Source organism: Tetrao urogallus (genome assembly GCF_951394365.1).
Source record: "Tetrao urogallus genome assembly, chromosome: 3".
NCBI lineage: Eukaryota > Metazoa > Chordata > Aves > Galliformes > Phasianidae > Tetrao > Tetrao urogallus.
Genome location: NC_136815.1, coordinates 22,461,152 through 22,483,070, shown reverse-complemented (window position 1 = coordinate 22,483,070; position 21,919 = coordinate 22,461,152). Strand labels below are relative to the sequence as shown.

The window sequence follows — 21,919 nt, the reverse complement described above, 5'->3', positions numbered from 1 at the left end:
GTGAGTGGTGGAAAGTCATTGGCCTGGGGTCACACTTCTAGTGGTAGGATGGGATGTAATGGCCTCAGGTTATGTCAGGGAAGGTTCAGGTTGAATATTAGGAAAACATTCTCAGAAAGAGCAGTGAGGCAGTGGCACAGGCTGCCATGGGTGGTGGGGAGTCACTGCCCTGGAAGTGGTCAGAAACTGTGGAGATGGTTAGCAGGCATGGTGGGGGTGGGCTGATGGCTGGATCAGACTGTCTTAGAGGGTTTTCCACCCTTAATGATTCTGTGATTCTGTTCATTGCGTTACAACCACCACGGTGATCCCATGCCCAGATTGCTTTCTTCAGGTGTCAAGCAAGCGGTGCGTTTGTTTCCCTGACTCGGTGGGACTGCTTCAGTATCGCAGTCGAGCAGCACGCTAATCCTTTCCCCGGGATATCCCTCCCAGAGACTGAAACGTAGTTGGGGCGTTGCGATGACCTCGCTCGAAGCTTCCCATAGGACGCGGCTGCGGGCAGATCCCGCTTCACTCAGCCCCTCCTCGCTGCCGGGGGTGCGGGCCGGGCTGCACGTGGAGGGGCTCGGAGCCGCGCCAAGCCAGCTCGGTGCGATGCTGGGTGCGGGCGGGCTGCTGCTGGCCCTGCCGCTGCTCTGCGGGGCGGCGGCGGAGCCGGGGGCTCCTCGCCTGCCGCACTTCTCCGGCCACGTGCCCGAGAACAGCCCGGCGGAGACGCGGGTGCGGGGAGCGCGGGTGCCGCTGTGGGGCCCCGGGGAGCCTCTGCAGCGGCGGCCGGGGGGCGAGCGTGGGGAGCTGGAGGCGCGCACGGCGCGGCGCCCGAACCGGGGAGCGCGGACCGAGTACCGCCCGCTGCTGCGAGCGGCCGTCCGGCCCCGGGCAGCACTGCCGCGCGTCCGCGTCCCGGCTCGCTACGACCGCCGCCCGCGCCCGCCGCCCGCCGCGCGCCTGGAGGCGGCCGAGCCGTCGCCGCAAGGCGGAGAGCTGGCGCGGCTTCGCGCCTCGGACGGCGACGAGAGCCCCGACGCGCCGCTCGCTTACCGTGCCTGGCCGCCCGGTGCCGGAAGCCGCCCGCTCTTCGCGGTGCCCCGCAGCGCACGGGTGCCGAGCGCGGACTCGCCGCCGGCGTCACGCCGCCTCAGCCTCTGGGTGCGGGCGCGGGACCGAGGCCGTCCGCCGCGCCCGCCGCTGGCAGTGCGCGGCCCGGGCGAGCAGAGGAGGCGGCTGCCGCGCTCGCCGTCCCCCGGACCCCGGCGGTACGCGGCACGGCTGCCCCCGGGGGCGCGGGTGGGAGACACCGTGTTCACGCTGCCGCGGGGCCGCGACACCGACGGGTGGTTCGAGCTGGCGGCACCCGGAGCCGCACCGCTCGGCGTGGACCGCGCGTCGGGGCGGCTCTACCTGCGGCGGGAGCTACCGGCCGGGGGCGGCGCCGAGGCGCTCGTCAAGGTGCACCGCAGCGCGGGGAGAGGTAAGGGCGGCCGGGCCGCGGGGAAGCGGGCTGGGCTATGCTGGGCTCTCGGGGCTGCGGGAGAGGAAGTCTGGGAGACCTTATCGCTTTATGCTGCCTGGGAGGAGGCTGTGGCGAGGTGGGCGTCGGTCTCTTCTCCCAGGTAAAAGCCGTAGGAGGAGAGGTATAATGGCTTGAAGTTGCGCCGGGGAGGTTCAGGCTGGATATTAGGAAAAATCTTTTCTCGGGAGGAGTGGTGAGGCGCTGGCACGGGCTGCCCAAAAAGGTGGTGGATTCACCATCCTGGAGGTGCTCAAGAGTCACGAAGATGTGGCACTCAGGGATGCGCTTAGTGGGCATGGTGGTGATGGGCTGACGGATGGACTAGATGATGTTTTCCAACCATGATGATTCTATGATTCTCAGCCGAGAACCAGCCAGCACTGGAAGCTGTCTGGACAACGTGCTGCCCGGTGGCCTTGCTTATTTTGAACACAGCAATTAACCTTGTGAGTGGTGGTGTGTAAATCAGACATGCTGTCCTCTCCAGTGCAGTTCTGCGCCATGTATTTTCACTCGTGTCTGTGCACAGATAATGTATTGACAAGGGATGAGCCTCGGGGAGAAAGGAGTTCAATGACCAATCGGGACAAGGTCGTTTTGATGCTCTTTTGAGCTGCTTTTAAAATCAAAACTATTCCATAGCTTTGCCCAGGGATGAACTGAGGCTCTTTTTCTTGCAGTTTATGTAACACAGTCAGAGCTGGAGGCTTCTACTATCTTAAAATGTGAGCTGTCTGAAGCCAAGCAAAATTTACTTGTTCCTGCTTATCATTTCTCCTTTCTCTTGCCCCTTACCAAATATAATTAACAGTAGGTGACCGGCAGGCACTGGAACAGGTTGCCCAGAGATGTGATGGGTGCCCCATCAGTGGAGATGCCCAAGGTCAGGCTGGAGGGGCTCTGAGCAACCTAATGTAGCTGTAGGTGTCCCTGCTCATTGCAGGGGAGTTGGATCTGTTGGCCTTTAAGGGTCCCTTCCGTCTTCAACGATTCTGTGATGCTAAGACACAGCACTTGTGCTGCACAGCTAAAATACTGAAATGTGTTCTGTGTACGGAGTTCCACAACCTCTTGCTTCCCAACTCACTTGGTAGCACTGATGGGCATGGGGTTACCCTCACTGCTGTGAGGCTCCATAGCTGGCCCTGTGGAAACACAGCTGATAAGAAGCATTTCCAGCTGTAACTAAAGCCAGAGGAAATAGACCATAGCTCTGACCAAGGAGCCTACAGCTCCTGATTTTTGGGTGGTCCTGTGTGGAGCCAGGAGCTGGACTGAATGGCCCTTCTGGGTACTTTCCAACTTAGGATATTCTGTAATCCTGTGACACTGCTGCAGGACAGGATGTCTGGAACATGGACACAAACATTCTCTGTTTTTCCATGAAGGGCAGCTGGGCAAGCACACGTGCTGCCTGTGTGTTTGGAATCCGAGCCCGGGATGGAAGGGAGCTTCATCCCCTCCTTCATCCTCTTTGAAGGTTGTCCTTACTCATGTGAGCTGAGGCCTCCTCAGCAGTATTTCATTAAAGTTTCTGTGCTAAAGCAGTAATTTAGTGCATTTCTGTCCAACCTTGAAGTTTCTGCCTGAGCAGTGAGGTAGGTATGCTAGTGGGAACTGTCAAAAATTTAAGAGAAAGTTTGAACAAATCCTTGAAACATGTGGCCTTAGGAAATAGGCTGATGGAAAGAACTTGGGGTTATGCTCCTGTAACTGTACAGTTCTTGGTGGCTTATGTATTGCTGACTGAGGGATGGACCTGAGCATAAGGTGTGTAGGCTGCAGTCAGTGCTGTATGCCTCCAGCTGCTGGCTTATATCAAATGAGTTCGTGGAGCTTTGGGCGGAGCAAACAAATGGAATAGACGAAAGCTTTGGGAAAGGAAGAGTAGCAAAGTGGTAGGGCTGTTGGACTCAATGATCCCTAAGGGTCCCTTTCAACTTGGGATATTGTGTGAGTATAATTCTGTGTGTCTGTGGAAGGGGAAGAGGACACCAACTACTTTCACTGTAATAGATGTCGCTTAAGAGGGGAAATGTGGTGACCTGTTGTATAGGAGAACACCAATGAGAGAGCAGACTAAATTCCTTAAACCTTGCCAACTGAAACCTGAGGGGCGATCCATGTTGGGTACATGAAGAAATGTGTCCCAGACATGTCATCAACTGATGGCAGCAGGGTGGGCTGCACTGGTGCTGACTGTGGTTAACCAAGGGAGGAAAGCCATTGCTGCTGAAACAGCTGCTGATGGGGCACTTGGCACTGTTCCTCATCAAGGTGCACTGTGGCTGCAGGCTTTTGATCCACAAACTGATGTAATGCTTTGTATGCCTTCAGGGAAGCAAGCACACCCATTTCTGTAATGCTACTGGTAAGGATATTGCCCTGCCTTCAAGATATGGAAGATGTGGTCGTAGCTACGTACTGCTGTGGTGTGCATCGGGTCAGGTAGGGTGTTACAAGGGGATACAGTACCCCTGAGCATTGGATCCAGTGTCCTTAGGATATCCCGGAGAAATCACATCTATTCGTTATCAGAAACTTCACCCCCAAGCATCTCTCACGGCTGATTGGAGCAGAGTTGACCTGGTACTTCCATGACTGCATTGAAACCACCCTGCACAACTTTTCTTGAGAGAGTTGGGGGAAAGAAATGAAAAAAAGGAAGGATTTGATTCCAGGGTGTTACCTGTGAAGCTGTTCCTCTGCTTCATGCACAATGTGAAGGGCAGCAAAGGTGGAGCATTGCTCACCAGTCTGCTTGTCAAGACCACATGAAAACTGATTTCTCTTATCCGTTCCTTCAGGGGAAACCCTTAGTTGGCCATCTTCTGGCCAGCTGCTTTCCTAAAGCTTGTAGGAACAACCCAGCAACCAGATCCTAATGCTGTTTGGGCAGGAGAGGGTGGGCCCAGCTGGCAGTGAGACTGTGTGAGCATCGCTGCTGTAGGCTCAGAGGTATTTGTAAAACCAACAATGAGTGCTGCTGAAAGATTAATTGCTGCTATGAGGCATGTTGTTGGAAATGCAAGTACTCTGTAAGTATATTATTCCTGTGAATGCTTGTGTCTGGGGGACATTTCTGGAAGGCACAAAAGTACTCACGGAGGAATTTTCATGAACTGTTTCCATCTATATCTTTTTTATTTTTTCTCATATGCAATGCTTTTCTTCCATGCTTTTGGGCACTGTGTAGTTGCTGAGGACTGGGTTGCAGGTACCTGGGGGATGTTAGAAAGCAGATTTATGAGACGTGTGACACCTCAGGCAGCACTGGAGTGGTGCGACTGATCATAACTGCAAAAACAGGTGGATGCAGATTGTCCCAGTCTTCTGTTGAAGTGTGGTTTTAAAGGCAAATGCACATTTCCTGCAAGCTGCCTGCCAAGCATTTTACCTTACTGCCTCAGCAGCTGCCCAGCCTGCAGCCTGAGGGCAACTTAAGCCTATAGAAACAAATGAGTGCCCCTCTACTTGTTTTTCCTTTCTGCTTCAACCAAAATACTATGATCTTCCACAGTTTTCAGTCTGTTCAACTCCATTTTTGAAAATTGCTCCTGTAAAGTGCATTTCATAAGGAAAATTGTGGATTTACAGGACATGCATTTATAGGATTCTAGAGCCACTTTCTTTCTTTTCTTCGTGTGACATTTGAGATAGACGTTTATTAGCTTATTCAGCACAGCAGGTGTTTCCTGGCCATTACTTCTTTTTCTTTAATTTGAGGAAAGCAGGTCATTTGAGGCTAGTTTTTCATTTCAGTCCTGAAGACTGCAAGCCTTCCTCAGGCTCAATGGGGCTGACAGGAGCTGCCCGGGTTCTTGGGGGGAGTTCAGCAGAAGCTCCTGTCCCTACCCTGTGACCGCTGGGCCCAAGAGCATGGCAAGGTGCTGTCTCTTACATTCAAATAGTTTATTTTGCCACAGAGAATGTGAACAAGACATAAACTACCATTATTTCTCAGATGTGAACATTTTTTTACTTCTCAGTTTGTACAAGGTTTCTATTGTAAACCCACATTAGTTGGTGTACTTCAAGACCTCATCTCAGGAAGAGAAAATCACATCTATCACATTTCCTTCTTCTGCTTGGGAAAGGAAAATGATTAAATTGGACATGAAGTTGATACAAGTTTGTAAGAAAAGCCATTTGTATTTTAAAAACCTTTTCCAAGTCTTTTCTTCATGCTCTTGTTCAATGGACACAATGCTCTTCGTCACTTGGACAGTGAGTTCTCCCTGTCCTTCTGCTTGCTGCTCTCCTGGGGCAGTTATTGGTACAATTGCCCTCTGAGAAATTATTTTGAGTTTAGTTAAAGTTCCTCTTGCTTAGGTTCCTGAGGCTGGTTTTGCTGCTGCCAAGCAACCTCATCCCTGATGTGCTGTTCATAGCATCATAAAATCATAGAATCACAGAACCACAGAATCACAAAATAGATAGGGCTGGAAAAGACCACTCAGATCATTTAGTCCAACCACCAACCCAACCAGCCTTTGCCAACCCTTTGTTGTTATTTGTAACCGAGGAGTAATGCTGAAGCCTTGGGGACATGCTGATATATCCATGAAAATCAGCCCCTTCATTCTGACTTCTAGCTGGATCGTACCAAGGCTCTTATCCAATTGTGTGGTGTCAATCCCAGTGTTTTATCCCATTGGTAGTCTTCTTCACAGACTACAGAGCCTGTTTTCCTGGATTGTTTGTTTTCTGTAAATTTGTATTGACAAAACGGGTGAGCTGTTGCATTTTGATTTGATAGGATGCTGCCATTGTGACAGGGGGACAAAATAAAACATTATTGATTTCAACGACTCGATCTGTTAATGGCTTTCCAGTTCTGACAGCTGAAAAGCCGATACAAAGCTGGAAAAAAAATTATCTTCCTCATTGGGACTGGTTTTGTTGTATGCCTTTGTTTGTTGTACATCTGGCCAGCAGAGGCTCTGTGCGGTTGTGTGGCATCTGCCTTCTTTGGGCCCATACCCGGGGAAGAGATGGGCATGAGAACTGAGAGCAGCTCATGTGCTGAGCAGGAGGGATTGAGGCAGGAAAACTCAGCTAAGAACTGCTAAAGGGAGGTGCGTGCCTCACGTTCAGCCATTCTGAACGTGAAGTGCCTCATGTTTGCTTTGCCGGCACCACAGCGTTCTGAGGCAGTTCCCAGAGCTGTAGGTCCTCTTGGGTGCTGGAGGGGATCGTGCTTCTGGACACTGTGATGGAAAACACTGCAGCAATCAGGCTGCTGTGGCACTGCTGCTTCTGCCAGTGAAGCCCCTCTGTCCACCAAGAAGAAAAGGCAGAAGTGGCTTTTGCATCACCTACTTGCCTTTTTAAAGAACTTGATGTCTCTTCAGAAGGATGTTGGGATCTGGAATGCTTAGCTGTTTCTTTTGAAGCTTTGGTCATTATAAAAAATAATCAGTATATTATTTTGGTTGAAAATTATGTTTAATGGACAAAGATCTCAGTCTTTCTGAAGGTGAAAGCTTCCTTAGAATCAGTAAAATCTTTGAGTTGGAAGAGACCCTTAAAGGCCATCTAGTCCAACTCCCTGCAATGAACAGGGACACCTGCATCTACATCAGATTGCTCAGAGCTCCATCCAGCTTGACCTTAGGTGTCTCCAGGGATGGGGCATCCATCACCTCTCTGGACAACCTGTTCCAGTGTCTCACCATCCTTACTGTAAAAAACTTCTTTCTTACATCCAATCTAAATCCCCCCTCTTGTAATTCCCAGTCCTGCTGGGCTCTGTTTGCACAAGCAAATGGGACATGAGTGAGTTCAGATAAGAAAATTATCATTAATTTGAGCAATACAGTTATTTCCCTGGATGTTGTCTTGAACTCAATGCAGTGTATTCCTGTGTATGGGTTGTGCCTTTTTTTGTTTGTTTGTTTTATTTTAATGAATAAGGCTTATGTGAAGGGCTGATATTTTGGTGTAGTGGTGTTTTTTACAACTCTTTACAGCAGGATCTTGTTACTGATTCTATTTGGTACTCGCCAAATGTTGCTGGGTATGGGTGGGCTGGTTAATGTGTCTGTTTCTCAGCCCTCCTCTCAGCTGTGAATGAAATATTGAAACCTAGAGCAGCACTGGTCATCTCCTAGCCTGTGCTGAGGGCTGAGCCTTGCCTTTTGCTGAATGATTGCAGAAGTTTCTTAGGATAATGTGTCTAACGAATGTTCCCATTTATTCAATGTTGGTAGTTTACAAAAAGAGAAACTGTGTAATCTAAGAATTTACTCTAGCTAAAGAAATCCTGTCTTAAATTATTTTAAATACTTCAAAAACTAAACATTCAATTAAGTCTTTTCCCTCCTGGGGGCAGTTGTCTCAGATGAATTTGTCCAGACCACATTTTTACTGGTGTAAGTCTGCCCATAAATGCTAGTCTTCTATGTTGGGGGATGTCTCTGTCTGTGGGTAGTCTTTTGTTTGGTATCTGATCTCTGAGGTCTACAGTTAAGATTTGTTTGGAATTTCTGGCTTCTTTCTCACCTTCAGTTTTGCTCACATGCTGCTTTCTTCTTCGGTCCAACTTAAAATTTGGTTGTCCTAAAGGCAGAGGTTGGGACTTCCTGTGTGAGACATGTGGATACCCAGGTGTGCCTGTCTCTTCTGACAGTGCTGTAGACCTTAGCAGACCTGCAACCTTGAAGCAATTTGTCCGAATACCTGACCATATTCTGTCAGGCAGGCAATGCACATCTCTCACATTGATTTCTACTTTTCTCCCTTTCTGCACTTAGGGTCTGGTTGTTGAGTTTTCGGTTGGTTGGTTGGTTTGTTGTGTTTGTTTTTTTTTAATAATAATAATAATTATTATTATTATTGAACTTATTTTGTGTATTTAATGATCCGAGGACAGATATAGACTGGGCACAGAATGGATTGAAAGTAACCCTGAGGAGAGAGACTCGTGGATGTTGGTTGATGAGTGCTCAACATGAGCCAGCAGCATGTCCTTGCAGCCAGCTGTGTCCTGGTCTGCATCAAAAGTGGTGTGATCAGCATGTGGAGAGATTTATGCTGAATCCATTGAAAATAAAATGGTCAAATTTCACCTGGGTTTAGATAAATATACATTTAAAATTGTTTAATGGCTAAGTGGTGTAACTGGCACAGTGTTTAACATGCATATCTAGTTAATTTCTATCTATTATTGAAAGTATTTTCAAGTAGTTGTTAACTGTACTTAGTGCACATCAAGCCTCAAAAGTCCATATGTGAACTGAACTCTTCGTGCATGCAATAGGATGAATGTGACGAGTGATTCAGTTTGGTTTACAGCTGCTGAAGGATCCGACCGTAAACACTGCTGATGAGAGTTTGTGAAGAATCTGGCAGTATGTTCATCTTTTGCAGACGACGACTGGTACCTCTGCCACGTGACCCTCCTGGCCCCAGAAGAGGAGCTCCTGTCCTGGGCCATGTACCCATACCCCTACCTGGCACGTGTTGATCCAGATGCGCGGAAAGGCACTTTTGTCTATCGGCTTGCTGCACGATACAGCAACAGTGAGAACACCAGTGCTGGTGTATCTTACACACTGATTGCAGGTAGGTCTAGTCTGAAAGAAATGGTGAGCTTCTGCAAACCTGCAGATTTTTCCTGTCGGTTTCCCATATTATCATTTCAGTTGATAGATTTTACCTCTTGGGAGATCCTTATGGATACAGCAGGTGAAGAAGGTGGAGGTGCTTTAAGAAAAATAGATGTGTGGATGGGAATTTTCCTTGCTTTGCCTGACTTTATTTTGAAAACAAGTGGAGCCTTATATTTTTTATACATTCTGTCTTCTTTTACTGTGCACCAGTCAAGATAACATGGTGTGAGTGAGAGACAAGGAGTGGGAAAAAGAAATGCATGCAGGGAAACAGGTAGATGATTTGAGGGTAGCTTACTTTAAAACACTGAAGATGCAAATGTGGATGCCCACCCCTAGAGGCACTCAAGGCCAGGTTGGATGGGGCTTCGAGCAACCTGGTCTAGAGGGAGGTGTTCCTGCCTATAGCAGGGGTTGGAACTAGATCCCCAAAAGTCCCTTCCAACCCAAACCATTCTATGATTCAAATGTTCTTGCTGTGGGGCGTTTTTCAGACCTGCTCTGTCTGTACATTGGTAGGTGGCGAAGAACGATTTCAGGTTGATGTGGATACTGGGATTGTCATGACCACAGGCTTACCTCTGGTGTGGAACAAGGAGTACGTGGTCACAGTGCAAGCCTCAGATGAGTATGGCAACAAGAGCCCCTTTGCCTCCATCTCCATCCTGGTGGGCTCCCGACCTCCACAGTTCACTAACATGTCCTACAGTGTGTTTGTCCCTGAAAACACACCACCGGGAGAAAAGTAAGTTCTGCTTTGTTAGGTGAGCTGTCTCACCTGTGTCAGGAGTCATCTTGGAGTGAAACACTATTCTCTCCCTCTTTACAGAGTGGCAGTGGTTGAGGCTGTTTCCTTTCAGAACCAGCCCCTGTCCTACTCGCTGCTGACGAACCCCAGTGGGCGGTTCACTGTGAGGCAGGAGAGTGGCGAGCTCCTGCTCACCCACCCCGTGGACTATGAGGGTGAGCACCACCTTTACCACCTCCTCCTGAAAGCCATGGAAGCTGGGAGTGCACTGAGCAGTGTGACTGAGGTACGGGGAGTGTTTCACTTGCCACCCGCTGTCCCATCCATCTCTGTCACCTGAATGATCTACCACGTATAGAGAGGCACTGGAACATGTTGCCTGGAGAGGTGGAGGATGCCCCATCCCTGGATGGGGCTTTGGGCAACCTGATCTAGCTGCTGGTTGCAGAGGATTTGGACTAAATGGCTTTTAAAAGTCCCTTCCAACTGAAACAATTATATGATTCTATTCTATGAAGGTAGATGGTGCTTGAGAGGCAGGTCTTGTGGTCAAGGCAGAAATTTGGACTCTTATATGAGGCCAGTTTAGGCTCCAGAAAAAAGAAATCTTATTGTTTGGCTATGGATTTGCTTCCCATAAGCTTGGAAGTGGAGGTGGTAGCACTTCTCAGTGCTGAGGGCGTAGTGCAAGGAAATGTTTAATATTACTGCTGTCCCATCCTTAAGCCTCCATTGAATGCCCAGATTTGTCTGGAGTGAGGTGCATGTTTTCCTAAGCATAGAAAATGAACTTATATCTCAGCGTGTCCTTTTTGTCTCAGGTTATGGTCCACATCACGGATGAAAATGACTGTTCTCCTGAATTCCAGAACTCCATTTACAGCAGGGACAGCATTCCCGAAACCATTCCCATCGGCACATCTCTCCTGCAAGGTGAACACCTTCCTGGCACCTCTCACTTCAGCTCAGGCTTCCCAGGGCCCCATCCAACTTAGTCTTGAGCGCCTCCAGGGATGAGGCACCCACAGCTTCTCTGGGCAGCTTGTGCCAGGGCCTCACAGTCTTCTTAGTGAAGAGTTTCTTCTAATCTAAACCTACTCTCTTTCAGGATAGTATCCTGCTGACAAATTAGAGCAGTTGGAAATAATTTTAAACCCCAAGTTCCAACCCAAACTTCAGTCACTTTCAAAATACTGTGGTTGCACAAGTAAGGACTGAACTTGGGTGATGTGGCATGTCTTGTCTCACTCCATAAAAGAAAAGGAATAGAAGTCTGTTCCTCAAACTGATGTCACTTAAACACCCTCTATCTTAGGTGTTCTCAGATCTGACGAGCCAACTCTGATGCCACACATAGCACAGAGATGCAGTGCTTAAAACTCAGGCTGAGACCGCAGGCTGGTGATAAATTGTGTGAGAAATGGATGAGTACCAAGGCAAGACTCAGTGTAAAAGTACATGTGTAGAAGATGTCTCTTTTGAAGACAAGGATGTAGTTTTCCACCATTTGAAGCTGAACATGCACAGGACACAGTGGGGATAATAAGCTTAGTCTCCCTTGTGTGATGACATGCTGATAGCAGGGCTGCAGGGAATGCTTTCCCTGGAAACTTAACAAGAAAGCAAACAGCTGCAGCTCATGCTTTGGTCTAGTGGCTCACAGGAAGAAATAAGTTGCCAGCTCATCAGCTGCTGAAAGTTCTCAAGTATGTGATTTTCTTTAAAAAGGTGAAAGCTGTTCTCTCCATGAGACCTTTAAAGCTGATCAACTGTGGGAAAAAGTGTACGCTCCATATCCAGAGCAAACAGAATGGCAAAGCTGTGCAGTGAGGTTTACAATTGCCACACTGAGTGAATGTCAAGGGAAAGAGCTTAAAACAGAAAGTGCTTTGTGTAAATACAGTGACAGTAAAAATGGGCAACTTGGTCACAGGGCTGAGCAGCATCGGGAGCAGCTGCGAGGGAGGGACAAGCGCAGTCACCTGCACATGGAGCTGCTAAACCTGGCTGCTGATGCTAATACCACTTCAGAAAAGAGCAGCTCTTACCTGGCTGTAGTTCCTGAAGGACTAGGAGGCATGTAGCAGCCCCAGGTTGTCCTACAAAGAAAGAGAAATGCAGATTCACGGCAGCCTTTGCTGTGCTGAGGCTGGTTGTTCTCCTTTGCTGGTGTAATTGTTCAACTGCACTGCTGTACTAGCAAAGTAGTGCTTGGAGTTGTAGCTGTCAAATTGAGCCAAACTAGCAGGCTTTGATGTGTAGTTAGCATGCAGTAAGCTAGCACACAGCATGGGCAAAGCTAGCTCAGACTTGCTTGCACTTGCTGCATGAGTCTCAAAATACTTTTGCAGTGCAGATCAGTTTGTAGGATGAAAAGGAATGGAATGGGAATGGAATTCCCTGTTGCTATTGGGAAGCAAGATATTGCTTTGCAGTGAGTAAGCATCATGTTCCCTACTTGCCAGGAAAAATAGAAGAGTGTGATCAGTGAGCATGTAAAACATGTTTTATGTCAGTAACATGGTTACATGTCAGTAACATGGTTACATGTCAGCTCTTTAGAATAAATCAGAACTGTCCACATCAAAGCTGCATTACACTTTATACTTTTCTTTCTAAAATAGACACTTTACCACAAAATTTAAGTTTTATTTCACTTTTATTTCTACTTTTCTCGGGTTTTTAATAGATGTAGATCTTCAGTGCAGCAAGAGTGGTTAACTCCATAGCCTTTGCTCTCGTAGTCGTAATACAGCCAACCATTTATTTACTCATAGCAGAATTTTGAGATGTGAAATGAGAAGTTAGAACCACCATACACTGAAGTGAGTAACTTCCCAAAGGCAGAGGTGGTTGGTCTTTCCTTTTGCAGATAAGTAGCACAGTATTTCACTGCTCTTTTTCAAATCCCTCTCTTCTCTTTTTCTGAGCAAATCTGCTGATCACTCTGGGTCGCTGCCTCTGCACCCCATAGAGCTGTCTGTTGGGGTGTCAAGCACTGGAGTCACTCCTATGCCTTCCTCAAGCTTGTTGGCTGCTGCAATGGCCACAGTTGTGTCCTGCTGCCTGCAAGAGGAGGTGGTTTAGCACTGGTGTGGATATGAGCTGAAGTCTTGCTGTTTGAGGAGGAAAATGGCAGGGTAATTAAAGAGCTGAGCTCCCACTCTTACAATCACTTGTGATACAACATGTAAGCCCTCTTTTTTCTGCCGATTTGCTGCTGCTGAGCAGATGGGACGCCGCCGTACTGAGCAAACACTTGCCAGGGAGCGATGTTTAATCACTCTTTATACCTTGAAGTGCCAGGTAATTAAAAAGTGCTTTAGCTGTAACATAGCTGGGAGCTAATTAAATGGGAACGGCATCCCCTGAGAGAGCGAGGACACAGTTTGTGGCTGATAATGCTCTAACAGTGTGTGTATTGATTGCGTGGTAATTACTGGTGCTGAGTGCTGCTGGCACAAGGCAGGCTGCAATGCTGGGCTCGCTCTCGCATTGCTGCTGGGATGCATGTGGGACAGAACTGTTGGCTAGCTTCCTGCTGAGTTCCTTCCCGCAGCAACACAGCTTTCACAGAGAAAGCAGTTAAGTGCAAAGTCTGTTCCAAAAGAAGTTTACTAGGTGGGAAACAGCACACCCAAACCTTTTCTGTGGCATGACTGTTCTGCTAAATGTGTTCCCTGATAGTGCTTGCGACAGACTGCGACTCTGGCTCCAACTCAGAGATCACTTACTTCATCCAGAGCACTGATTTTTCCATCACCCACCACGGCGTCATCAATTCTAACCAGAGGCTGAACTTTGAGCGAGCCAACCACATGTATGAGTTTGTGGTGATCGCCGTCGATAAAGGACAACCCCCGCGGACAGGAACCGCGTCGGTGCGCATTCGAATGGCCAACGTGAATGATGAGGCACCCGTGTTCTCCCAGCCTGTGTAAGCCTGCTTGAACACCCACGTGGCTTTGTACAGATGCTGTTCATGTGTGTAACCTTGATAAAACTTGACTAAATAGGTTGGGTTTTTTTGTGCATTTGTAAGTACCAGTGAAACCAAAGGGTGATGTGTATGAAGAAAGGCTTTGGAAGCTGTTTACTGAATGTGATTGCTCCCTTTTGTGCCTCAGTTACAGAACGTTCCTCTCGGAAGATGCTGGTCCCAGTACCTTAGTGGCTACTGTCCGGGCCAAGGACCCCGATGGAGATGCGGTGCTCTATCTAATTGCTGGAGGAAATGAGGAGGGCAATTTTGAACTGGATAGTCAGAAAGGTAAGAGAGCTTTCATGGCTGTAAGGCAATGCAAGTACCTGGTTTCATACTCTCAGGCAGATGTTCACAAAGGTTTTGAAAATTCCATCATTAATTTTCCTGTAACTGTAAGTCCACATCCTTTTACTATCTGTACTTTTACACCACTAGCCTACAGCAGTTACCTCATATATGCACATCTGGGAGATATAACAATTCTAAGCAGTCTTTTCTATTTTTATTTCCATACTCCAAACACAAAGTTAGCATGGGAGAAAATGGATCCTGAAGAGAGAACGGATTTTACTTAAAACGAATACAGCGCAGGGCTGCCGAGTTACTATAGCCTCGTTTCTACTGTCACATAATAAATAATTTCTTACCTCAGTACTAGTCCTTACGTTGCTTAAATGTCTGCATTTTGAATAAAGTATGGTACTGTTCAATAAAGGAGAAATACTGATTGGCTTCTTTGCAGGTACATCTGTTGATGTGTTGAATGCAGAAAACAAGCATGTTTTGAAACCTTGAGAAAAAAAATAAAAAGAAAGATATTTTCACTGACTTCTCAAGCTGTAACAGTGGGGACATGGGGACAACCCCCCCCCCCCCCCCCCCCCCCGAGCGTGTAGGAAGTGTTTAGGAACAACAAGATCTCACAGAAAAACTACACCTGGCCTTCATTTTCTTCCTTTTATGTCCATTCTTCTCCAGCATTCTCTCCCCTGGCTCTCACAAAAAGGGGGAAACATTTTCTTTCTTGTGAGGAAAACCTGAGAGGGCTGGGGAAGAGAGAGTCAGGAGGAGAGAGAGATCCAGACTGACTTTATATCGGCCTTTCAGTACTTGAAGTGGGCTTATAAGAAAAATGGAGAGAGACGTTTTCCAAGGACAAGGGCTAACGGTTTGAAACAAAAAGAGCTTATGTATTGCTTAGGTATAGGTATAATAAAGAAATTCTTCACCGTGAGAGCAGTGAGGTCCTGGCACAGCTGCTCAGAGAAGCTGTGGGTGCCCCATCCCTGGAGGTGCTCAAGGCCAGGCTGGATGGGGTCCTGGACAGCCTGAGCAGGTAGGGGGCAGCCCTGCCCATGGCAGGGGTTGGAGCTAGGTGGTGCTTAAGGTCCCTTCCAACCCAAGCCATTCTGTGATTCTATGGTACCGTCTACTCTCTACTGACTCTGCTTCATTGCTCTGCCAAAAACTGTAAGAAAGCACCATATTCTGCAAGTGAAGATGCTTCACATCAGTTAGAAAAAGCTCTTTGATTATGCATGGTTGATTCAAATATCAGCCAAAATTTGGAGAACTTGTCCAAGGGCTGTGTTGTCTGATATGATGGCTGATGTGATTCAGTGATAACTGAGCCCTGTGCTTTGCAACCAAGATACAGTGGCAGGGAAATATGATGCTCTATTTATTTTGCTTGTTTGTTAGCACTGGTGTGGATATGAGCTGAAGCCTTGCTGTTTGAGGAGGAAAATGGCAGGGTAATTAAAGAGCTGAGCTCCCGCTCCTAAAATCACTTGTGATACAACATGTAAGCCCTCCTTGGTAAAATAAAGCACTTTATGCTTCCAAATGCAGGTATCATTAAGCTCCGCAGAAGCCCTGTGCCCAGTCTGAAAGGACCTCAATACATCCTGAACATCACTGCAATAGATGACAATGCCTCCGGGGGACCCACTCCTCTCAGCAGTTTTGCTGAGGTTATTGTAGGAGTTAATGACATTAATAACAACAAGCCTGTCTTCAGAGAGGTAAGATGTCTTCCTGCAGGTGTTTTCTTCCCATCCATAGCTGGCCTTATAGATTCTTCTTGGCGCCTGGTGAAGGAAATGTGTGAAACAGAACAAGTCTATAATTGAACACATTTCTTTGTGCTTACATAGAGAAGTCTTCATTCTCTTTTTTTCTTTTTTTTCATCTTTCTTCCTTCCAGCTTGATTTCTTTGTGACTATAAGTAATAGTTTTCTTCTGAGTTCTTCTCAGATGTGCTGCCACTGCGCAGCTAATTCACACGGCTTGGTGTAATACATAGGGCTGGATGTTTGGGTGTGTTTTTAGTGCACTTACTACAGTGACAGCACCTGGGTTCTGGAGAACCAGCCTCCGGGCACGTACGTGCTGCAGGTAGAAGCCTACGATGCAGACCTCGGTGTTAATGGAGAGGTGAAGTATGGGCTCATGCACCGTGATGGAGCTTCCCTGGGCTTCAGCATCGATTCGGACACAGGTCAGTGGCTTTTGGGTTGCTGAGTTGAAATAGAATGCCATTGTATTGCAGTGAGAATGCCGTGGTCTGATTGTTGGGTTAACTGTAACAGCTTTTACAATAAATACTGAAAAGATGGAATATGTGGAGAACTATGCATATTGATTAAATTAAGATTATAGTGATTGAAAAGACAAATTAGGTAGGGCAACAAACCCCTGTTCAATACAAACGTAAAAAGCTATTTTGAGTCAGTTCTCTTCCTACTGAACCAAGTGCAGCTATAAAATGCATGATAGAATCAAACAGCTTGAGTGTGTACTTCTCTTCAGTGGGGTTTACAGTTCTTTAATGCAGATTACTTCTCAGTTCATGCACAAATGGGAAGGACAGTGTCATGTGTACAGAGGCAAAATGTTCATACCAGAAGGTGACAGTGGCAGAGATTTTTGATGCCTCTTGGATGAAAGAGTTCCTGTAGTCAGATCAGTCAGGTGGAGTATTTGTGTGTTGGTGTCCAAACTCGGGGAGCTGTCAACAGAGAAACACAGTCCTTATCTTGAGCATAGCAGAGATGTGGGTCTGGAAGTAGTCCCAAGGCCACTTTGAAGGCTCACAACCAGAGAAAAAGAGCTGAGGCTGGGAGAGGGTTGGTCAACAGAGAGGAAAAGCTGTGGACTGGGAGAAAGTTGTTCCACTTACTGACCGACAGCATGATTCTATGTCATTGTAATCTGTTCAGCAAGGTTCCCACTTTCGAGATGACCTTGGTTATATCACTTAAGATTCCAGAGCAATCATGAGCTAACTTTGAAATATTCAGTTACCCGGACTATTGCTGGAACAGCCCTATGGGACGTCTTGATGAGGAGACTGGGCAATGAGATAGCCAGGAGCTCAGACTGAAGCCCCCTAGGGTGCAGCAGGAGAGAAACCTGCTGTCTGCTGCTGGTGTCCAACAAGTAAAGGAGGAGAGACAGAACGTGTGGTTGATCTTGCTGGGGCTCTGCCTTGCAGGGTTGGTGTAGGTTGTGCTGTGAGCTCTCTCCTGTAGAGGAGCAGTGGGGGCCCTTTCTGCAGGCTCAGTCCTGAGGCTGTGGCACGCAGACAGGAGGTGTCTGTGTCCTCAGGGGTCATCACCACCACGCAGAGCTTTGACCGTGAGGAACAGAGGGAGCACACCCTATCTGTCACCGCGACGGACCAAGCACAGGAGCCGCTGATCGGCGTCTGTCAGATCACTGTTTTGATCGCTGACGTCAATGACAACGATCCCAAGTTTGAGAACAGTCGCTACCAATGTGAGTGATTGGTTAACCACCTTGTCCCAGTGCTATAACATGAACCTGTTCGATAGTTCCTAATACTGATGACAAGTTTTCAGGTCTTTCTTTGCTGCCAGCTGAGTCAGTTACTGCTCATCTCGTTGCCAGTGCAAGTAGGCAGAACTGATCACTGTTATAAGTGTTTTATTCAGTGCAATACTCTTAAAAACACTGACTGTCTTCAGACCTACAAACTATGCAAATCTGATCTCTCTGTTTTCTGTCTTTCCCTTGCCCCATCTTTCTGCACACTGACGTTTTGTTCAGTATCTTAAAACAATACATGATACTGTAGCTGAGAATTCACCAACCCTGGCTAGAAGAGCAGTCATCATCTTTGTCTCCTTGATAGTGTGCCCCTGTTCAAATGGTTTGGAGTGATATTAGATATATCTCTTGTCAAACAACCTGGAATCCTTGGCTTGTAGTCTGCAGGTGGCTGTGAGCCCTGATCCTGGCTTGTAAGTATGTTGTCTCTAGCATCAGAGAGGCCAGAATCTTTTGTAGGAGTCAAAAAGTTGAATACTTTATGGCAGGATTTTATCATGAAAAAGTGACCTGCTGAGAAATAATCTAAGTATATGTCTATTGAATCATAGAATCATACAGTGGCCTGGGTTGGAAAGGGCCACAGTGATCATCTAGGCAGTCCTTTGGGATGGGGAAACTGCAGACAACGAGGTCACTCTATGTGTAGCACTTTTCCAGTGTCAACAGCTAGGTAATCAATGTTCGTACATCACAGAATTAAAAATAGCTTCCTTTCCAACAGGATCAAATGCCATTAGTCATAGGTTTCTGTTCTTCTTGGAAGTTGCTGGTTCTTTATTTCTGTGCACTAGCATATTAGTCAAATCCCTCATTTAAGCCATGTATCTTATAAATCTGCATGAAATGAAGGCATTAAATAAATGCTTAACTCTGTGCAGTATGGATGGCAGAGTAATTGCTAGTTAGGCCAGCAGCAAGTAGAAGTACGTGAAATGAGAAAGAAAGACCCTTCCAAGTAACAGAATGCTTTTTTTACAATGTGATTTAACAGGATTTGACTATAAAAGTATAAACCTAAACACAAAGAAAGGATATTTTACAGTGTTTCTTTGTAATAAATTCCATTTTCATTAATCTACTTTAATGCTAGTAAATCTCTTCTAAGAGTAGTTCTGGCTGTACTGACACACTGGGGACATGAATCCTAGGCCAACTAAACATCCTGGGGGATAAGAGAAGCTAATTAAAGCTCAACATTGTGTTCATGGAGTGGTGGTGGTTTATATAATTTTGGTTTATATAATTTTACTGCCCTGCTGCCACAAAATGCAGATATTGAGGGAGAAAAAGCAGAAAATATGAGCTCACTGTTTTATGAATACTGAGCAGTACTGGTTTTCCCAGCTCAAAAATGCCAAACTGTGAACTATTTCTCATAACTTTTTTGGGATCCCTGCTAGGAATCAGGAAGACAAAACAAAATTACTCTATGCAACTGTGCACCTTTTCGCTGTCATGTTTTCGGATGACAGTTACAAAAGCAGGTTCAGAGAAGGATTAGTCTGCCCCAAACCATTGGCACAAAGGCGCTGCCTCTGCTGCAGTCAGTTTGCTGGGAGCAAGGAGCGAGACCCGAGGCTTCCTGCTCTGCCATCGCCCCCTGCCTCCCCTTGGAGGTGCTACTGCTCACATTCAGCACCGATTCGAAACACAGAGACCTTCATGATGCCAGGTGCAGAGGGACAGAAGCATCTGGGAGCTGTAAGAGTGACAGTCCCCAGAACTGTCCTGACAGAGGCTAGCAGAACAAACCTGCTGACAGTACCTTTCTCTTCTCAAAGATTTCCTCAGTGAAGACACTCCCATAGGGACGAGTTTCCTTCGTGTCACAGCTCATGACAGTGACCAAGGTGTGAATGCTGCCATCACGTATTCCATGTTAGCGCATCAGGTTCAGTACTTCCAGATCAATCCCAGCACAGGCTGGGTGTATGTGAACCACCGGATCTCCCAGGTAATGACAGCTTGCTGGAATGGAGCAACCCCCAGACCCATCACAGAGGGTCTTGATTTGCACAAAATACTTTGCAAATATCCTTCATCTTCTTCATTTCGTAGACAACACGCGTTAGTCACTATATTGTAGCAACAGATGGGGGCAACAGGAGCAGCACCGTGGAGCTGACCGTAAGCATCACCAATGCGCTCAGCCAGCCACCCTGCTGGGAGCAGAGCAGATACTGGGTAACAATCCCTGAAAACACCATCCGTGACACCAAGATAGTGGTATGTTATGAATACGATTGCTTACCTCCCTCTTCTTTTCATTTTGTCTTCCTTTGTTGTGCTCCCTCTGCATCCATGTCAGAAACATAGAATCATAGAATGGTTTGGGTTGGAAGGGACCTTAAAGTCCATCTAGTTCCAACCCTCTGCTATGATCAGGGTCACTTCCCATTAGACTAGGCTGCCCCAACCCCCACCTAACCTGGTCTTGAACATTTCTAGGGTTGGGGCATCCGCAGCTTCTCTGGGCAAGCTACATCACTGCCTTAACATCCTAATAGCAAAGAATTTTTTCCTAATATCTAATCTAAATCTACCTTCTCTTAATTTAAAGCCATTACCCCTTGTTCTAGAACTACATTTCCCTGACAAATAATCCTTCCCCAGCTTTACTTTAGGTACTGCAAAGCTGCTATGAGGTTTCCTCAGAGCCTTTTCTTCTCTAGGCTAAACTATACAAGCAGGTACATTTGTTTTTGATTAAAGACCTGCAACAAGCCTAAATGTTGTGAAATGAAATTCGGATCTTCAGAATACACCTTCACTGTTTCTCTTGTCTGTTGTCCTAGTCATGCATGCATGCACTGTTCTCCCCATCAAACTGAACACTGAACACTTCCAACCCTGTGCCAACGCACATGGTGGCTCTTTTCTCCTTCAGACCATCAAAGCCATGTCCCCTCTTGGTGATCCCAGGGTTACGTATAACCTGGAAGAGGGTCAAGTTCCAGAGACAAACATGCCAATTCGTTTCTACCTGAGGCCAAATAGAGCTGATGGATCTGCTTCTCTTCTTGTTGCTGAACCACTTGACTTTGAGACAACCAAGTTCTTCAGCCTGGTAGTCCGGGCACAGAACGTGGCGATGACTCCTCTAGCTTCCTTTACCATTGTTTATATTAATGTAACAGGTAAGCATTGCTGCTGTTTGAACAGCTCATTCAGAACACTATTCTCCTTATTTTTGCTATAACACCATGAGTTAAGGTGAAGTACATGATATTACAAACTGCCTAAGAACAATTTGTGCATTTCCGTCCTATCAAAGGAAATTGAACAGTCATAAAAAAGCCTGAGACATGTTGTAAGTACAGCTAGAAGATGTGGAAATGTAGTAATGCAGTAATGGTGTGTGAATGTTTACCCACTGCTAATGTTTGTATAAATGCAAGCACAAATAATTCCTTTTGATAGAGGGAGAAATCTAATAAAGATTTCCAAATTATCACTGGAAATATTCTTCTCTATAGAAAAAGTTACCAGCAGGTTGGCTTTTTGCTTCATGTAAGATGTTTAACTTTTTCATTACATTCATATTTTTTTATTTAACACTGTGGTAAAAACAATTTAAACGAAAATGTCCTTACAACAGGATCAATTTTCAAAGATTTGACCTAACATGCCATATAGTAAAATCTCTCTGTAAGGCTCTGCTCTTACAAAACCACATAAACCTAAGTCCAGTTTTTCTCCAAACAAAATTATTAGTTGTGCGGAAAAAATTAGAATAAATAAAGATGTTCCAGAAGACTTCAAACATTATCTGAATCCATCATCTTTTGCAGATGTCAACGATAATGTTCCATTCTTTGTGTCTTCCAACTATGAGGTGTCTGTGCCAGAAGGAGCTGATGTTGGCACATCGGTGGTTCAGGTTTTAGCAACAGACTTGGATTCAGGTCTTCATGGACAGGTTTGACCTTGCATCCAATTTTTTTCCTCCCAATAGGCAAGTTTTGATATTGTAATTAGTGAGAGTGCACAGGCAGCAGATGACAAGAGTAATGAACTATAAGCGCTTTTTACAGCACGTTTGTCTAGCATGTGTCTGGGTCTGATGTGCATAATGTGGGGTGCAGGCAGAGAAGATGCTGTTCAGGATCTTGAGATCCTTTGTCATATCAGGTCATCCTGAACTAGCAACCATGGCAAAGCACTGCTGTGTGATTCTCAGGATTGCTCCCATGACACGATT

The 21,919-nt window shown here is 46.6% G+C and overlaps 1 protein-coding gene across 1 annotated transcript in view; it reads left to right on the top strand.

Moving 5' to 3' along the window:
* Nucleotides 1-597: 597 nt before the first annotated feature.
* LOC306944797 (neural-cadherin-like) overlaps nucleotides 598-21,919 on the top strand; it is a gene marked incomplete at both ends in the record, with an annotated part of 41,073 nt that continues 19,751 nt past the window's right edge. The window contains 14 exons of the mRNA XM_079533398.1: nucleotides 598-1,474; nucleotides 8,888-9,082; nucleotides 9,649-9,874; nucleotides 9,959-10,163; nucleotides 10,699-10,810; nucleotides 13,565-13,814; nucleotides 14,005-14,147; nucleotides 15,714-15,886; nucleotides 16,195-16,363; nucleotides 17,473-17,643; nucleotides 19,500-19,672; nucleotides 19,777-19,944; nucleotides 20,606-20,855; nucleotides 21,510-21,637. Coding sequence (XP_079389524.1) covers nucleotides 598-1,474; nucleotides 8,888-9,082; nucleotides 9,649-9,874; nucleotides 9,959-10,163; nucleotides 10,699-10,810; nucleotides 13,565-13,814; nucleotides 14,005-14,147; nucleotides 15,714-15,886; nucleotides 16,195-16,363; nucleotides 17,473-17,643; nucleotides 19,500-19,672; nucleotides 19,777-19,944; nucleotides 20,606-20,855; nucleotides 21,510-21,637 — 3,240 coding nt within the window. The remainder of the gene's footprint in view (nucleotides 1,475-8,887; nucleotides 9,083-9,648; nucleotides 9,875-9,958; nucleotides 10,164-10,698; nucleotides 10,811-13,564; nucleotides 13,815-14,004; nucleotides 14,148-15,713; nucleotides 15,887-16,194; nucleotides 16,364-17,472; nucleotides 17,644-19,499; nucleotides 19,673-19,776; nucleotides 19,945-20,605; nucleotides 20,856-21,509; nucleotides 21,638-21,919) is intronic.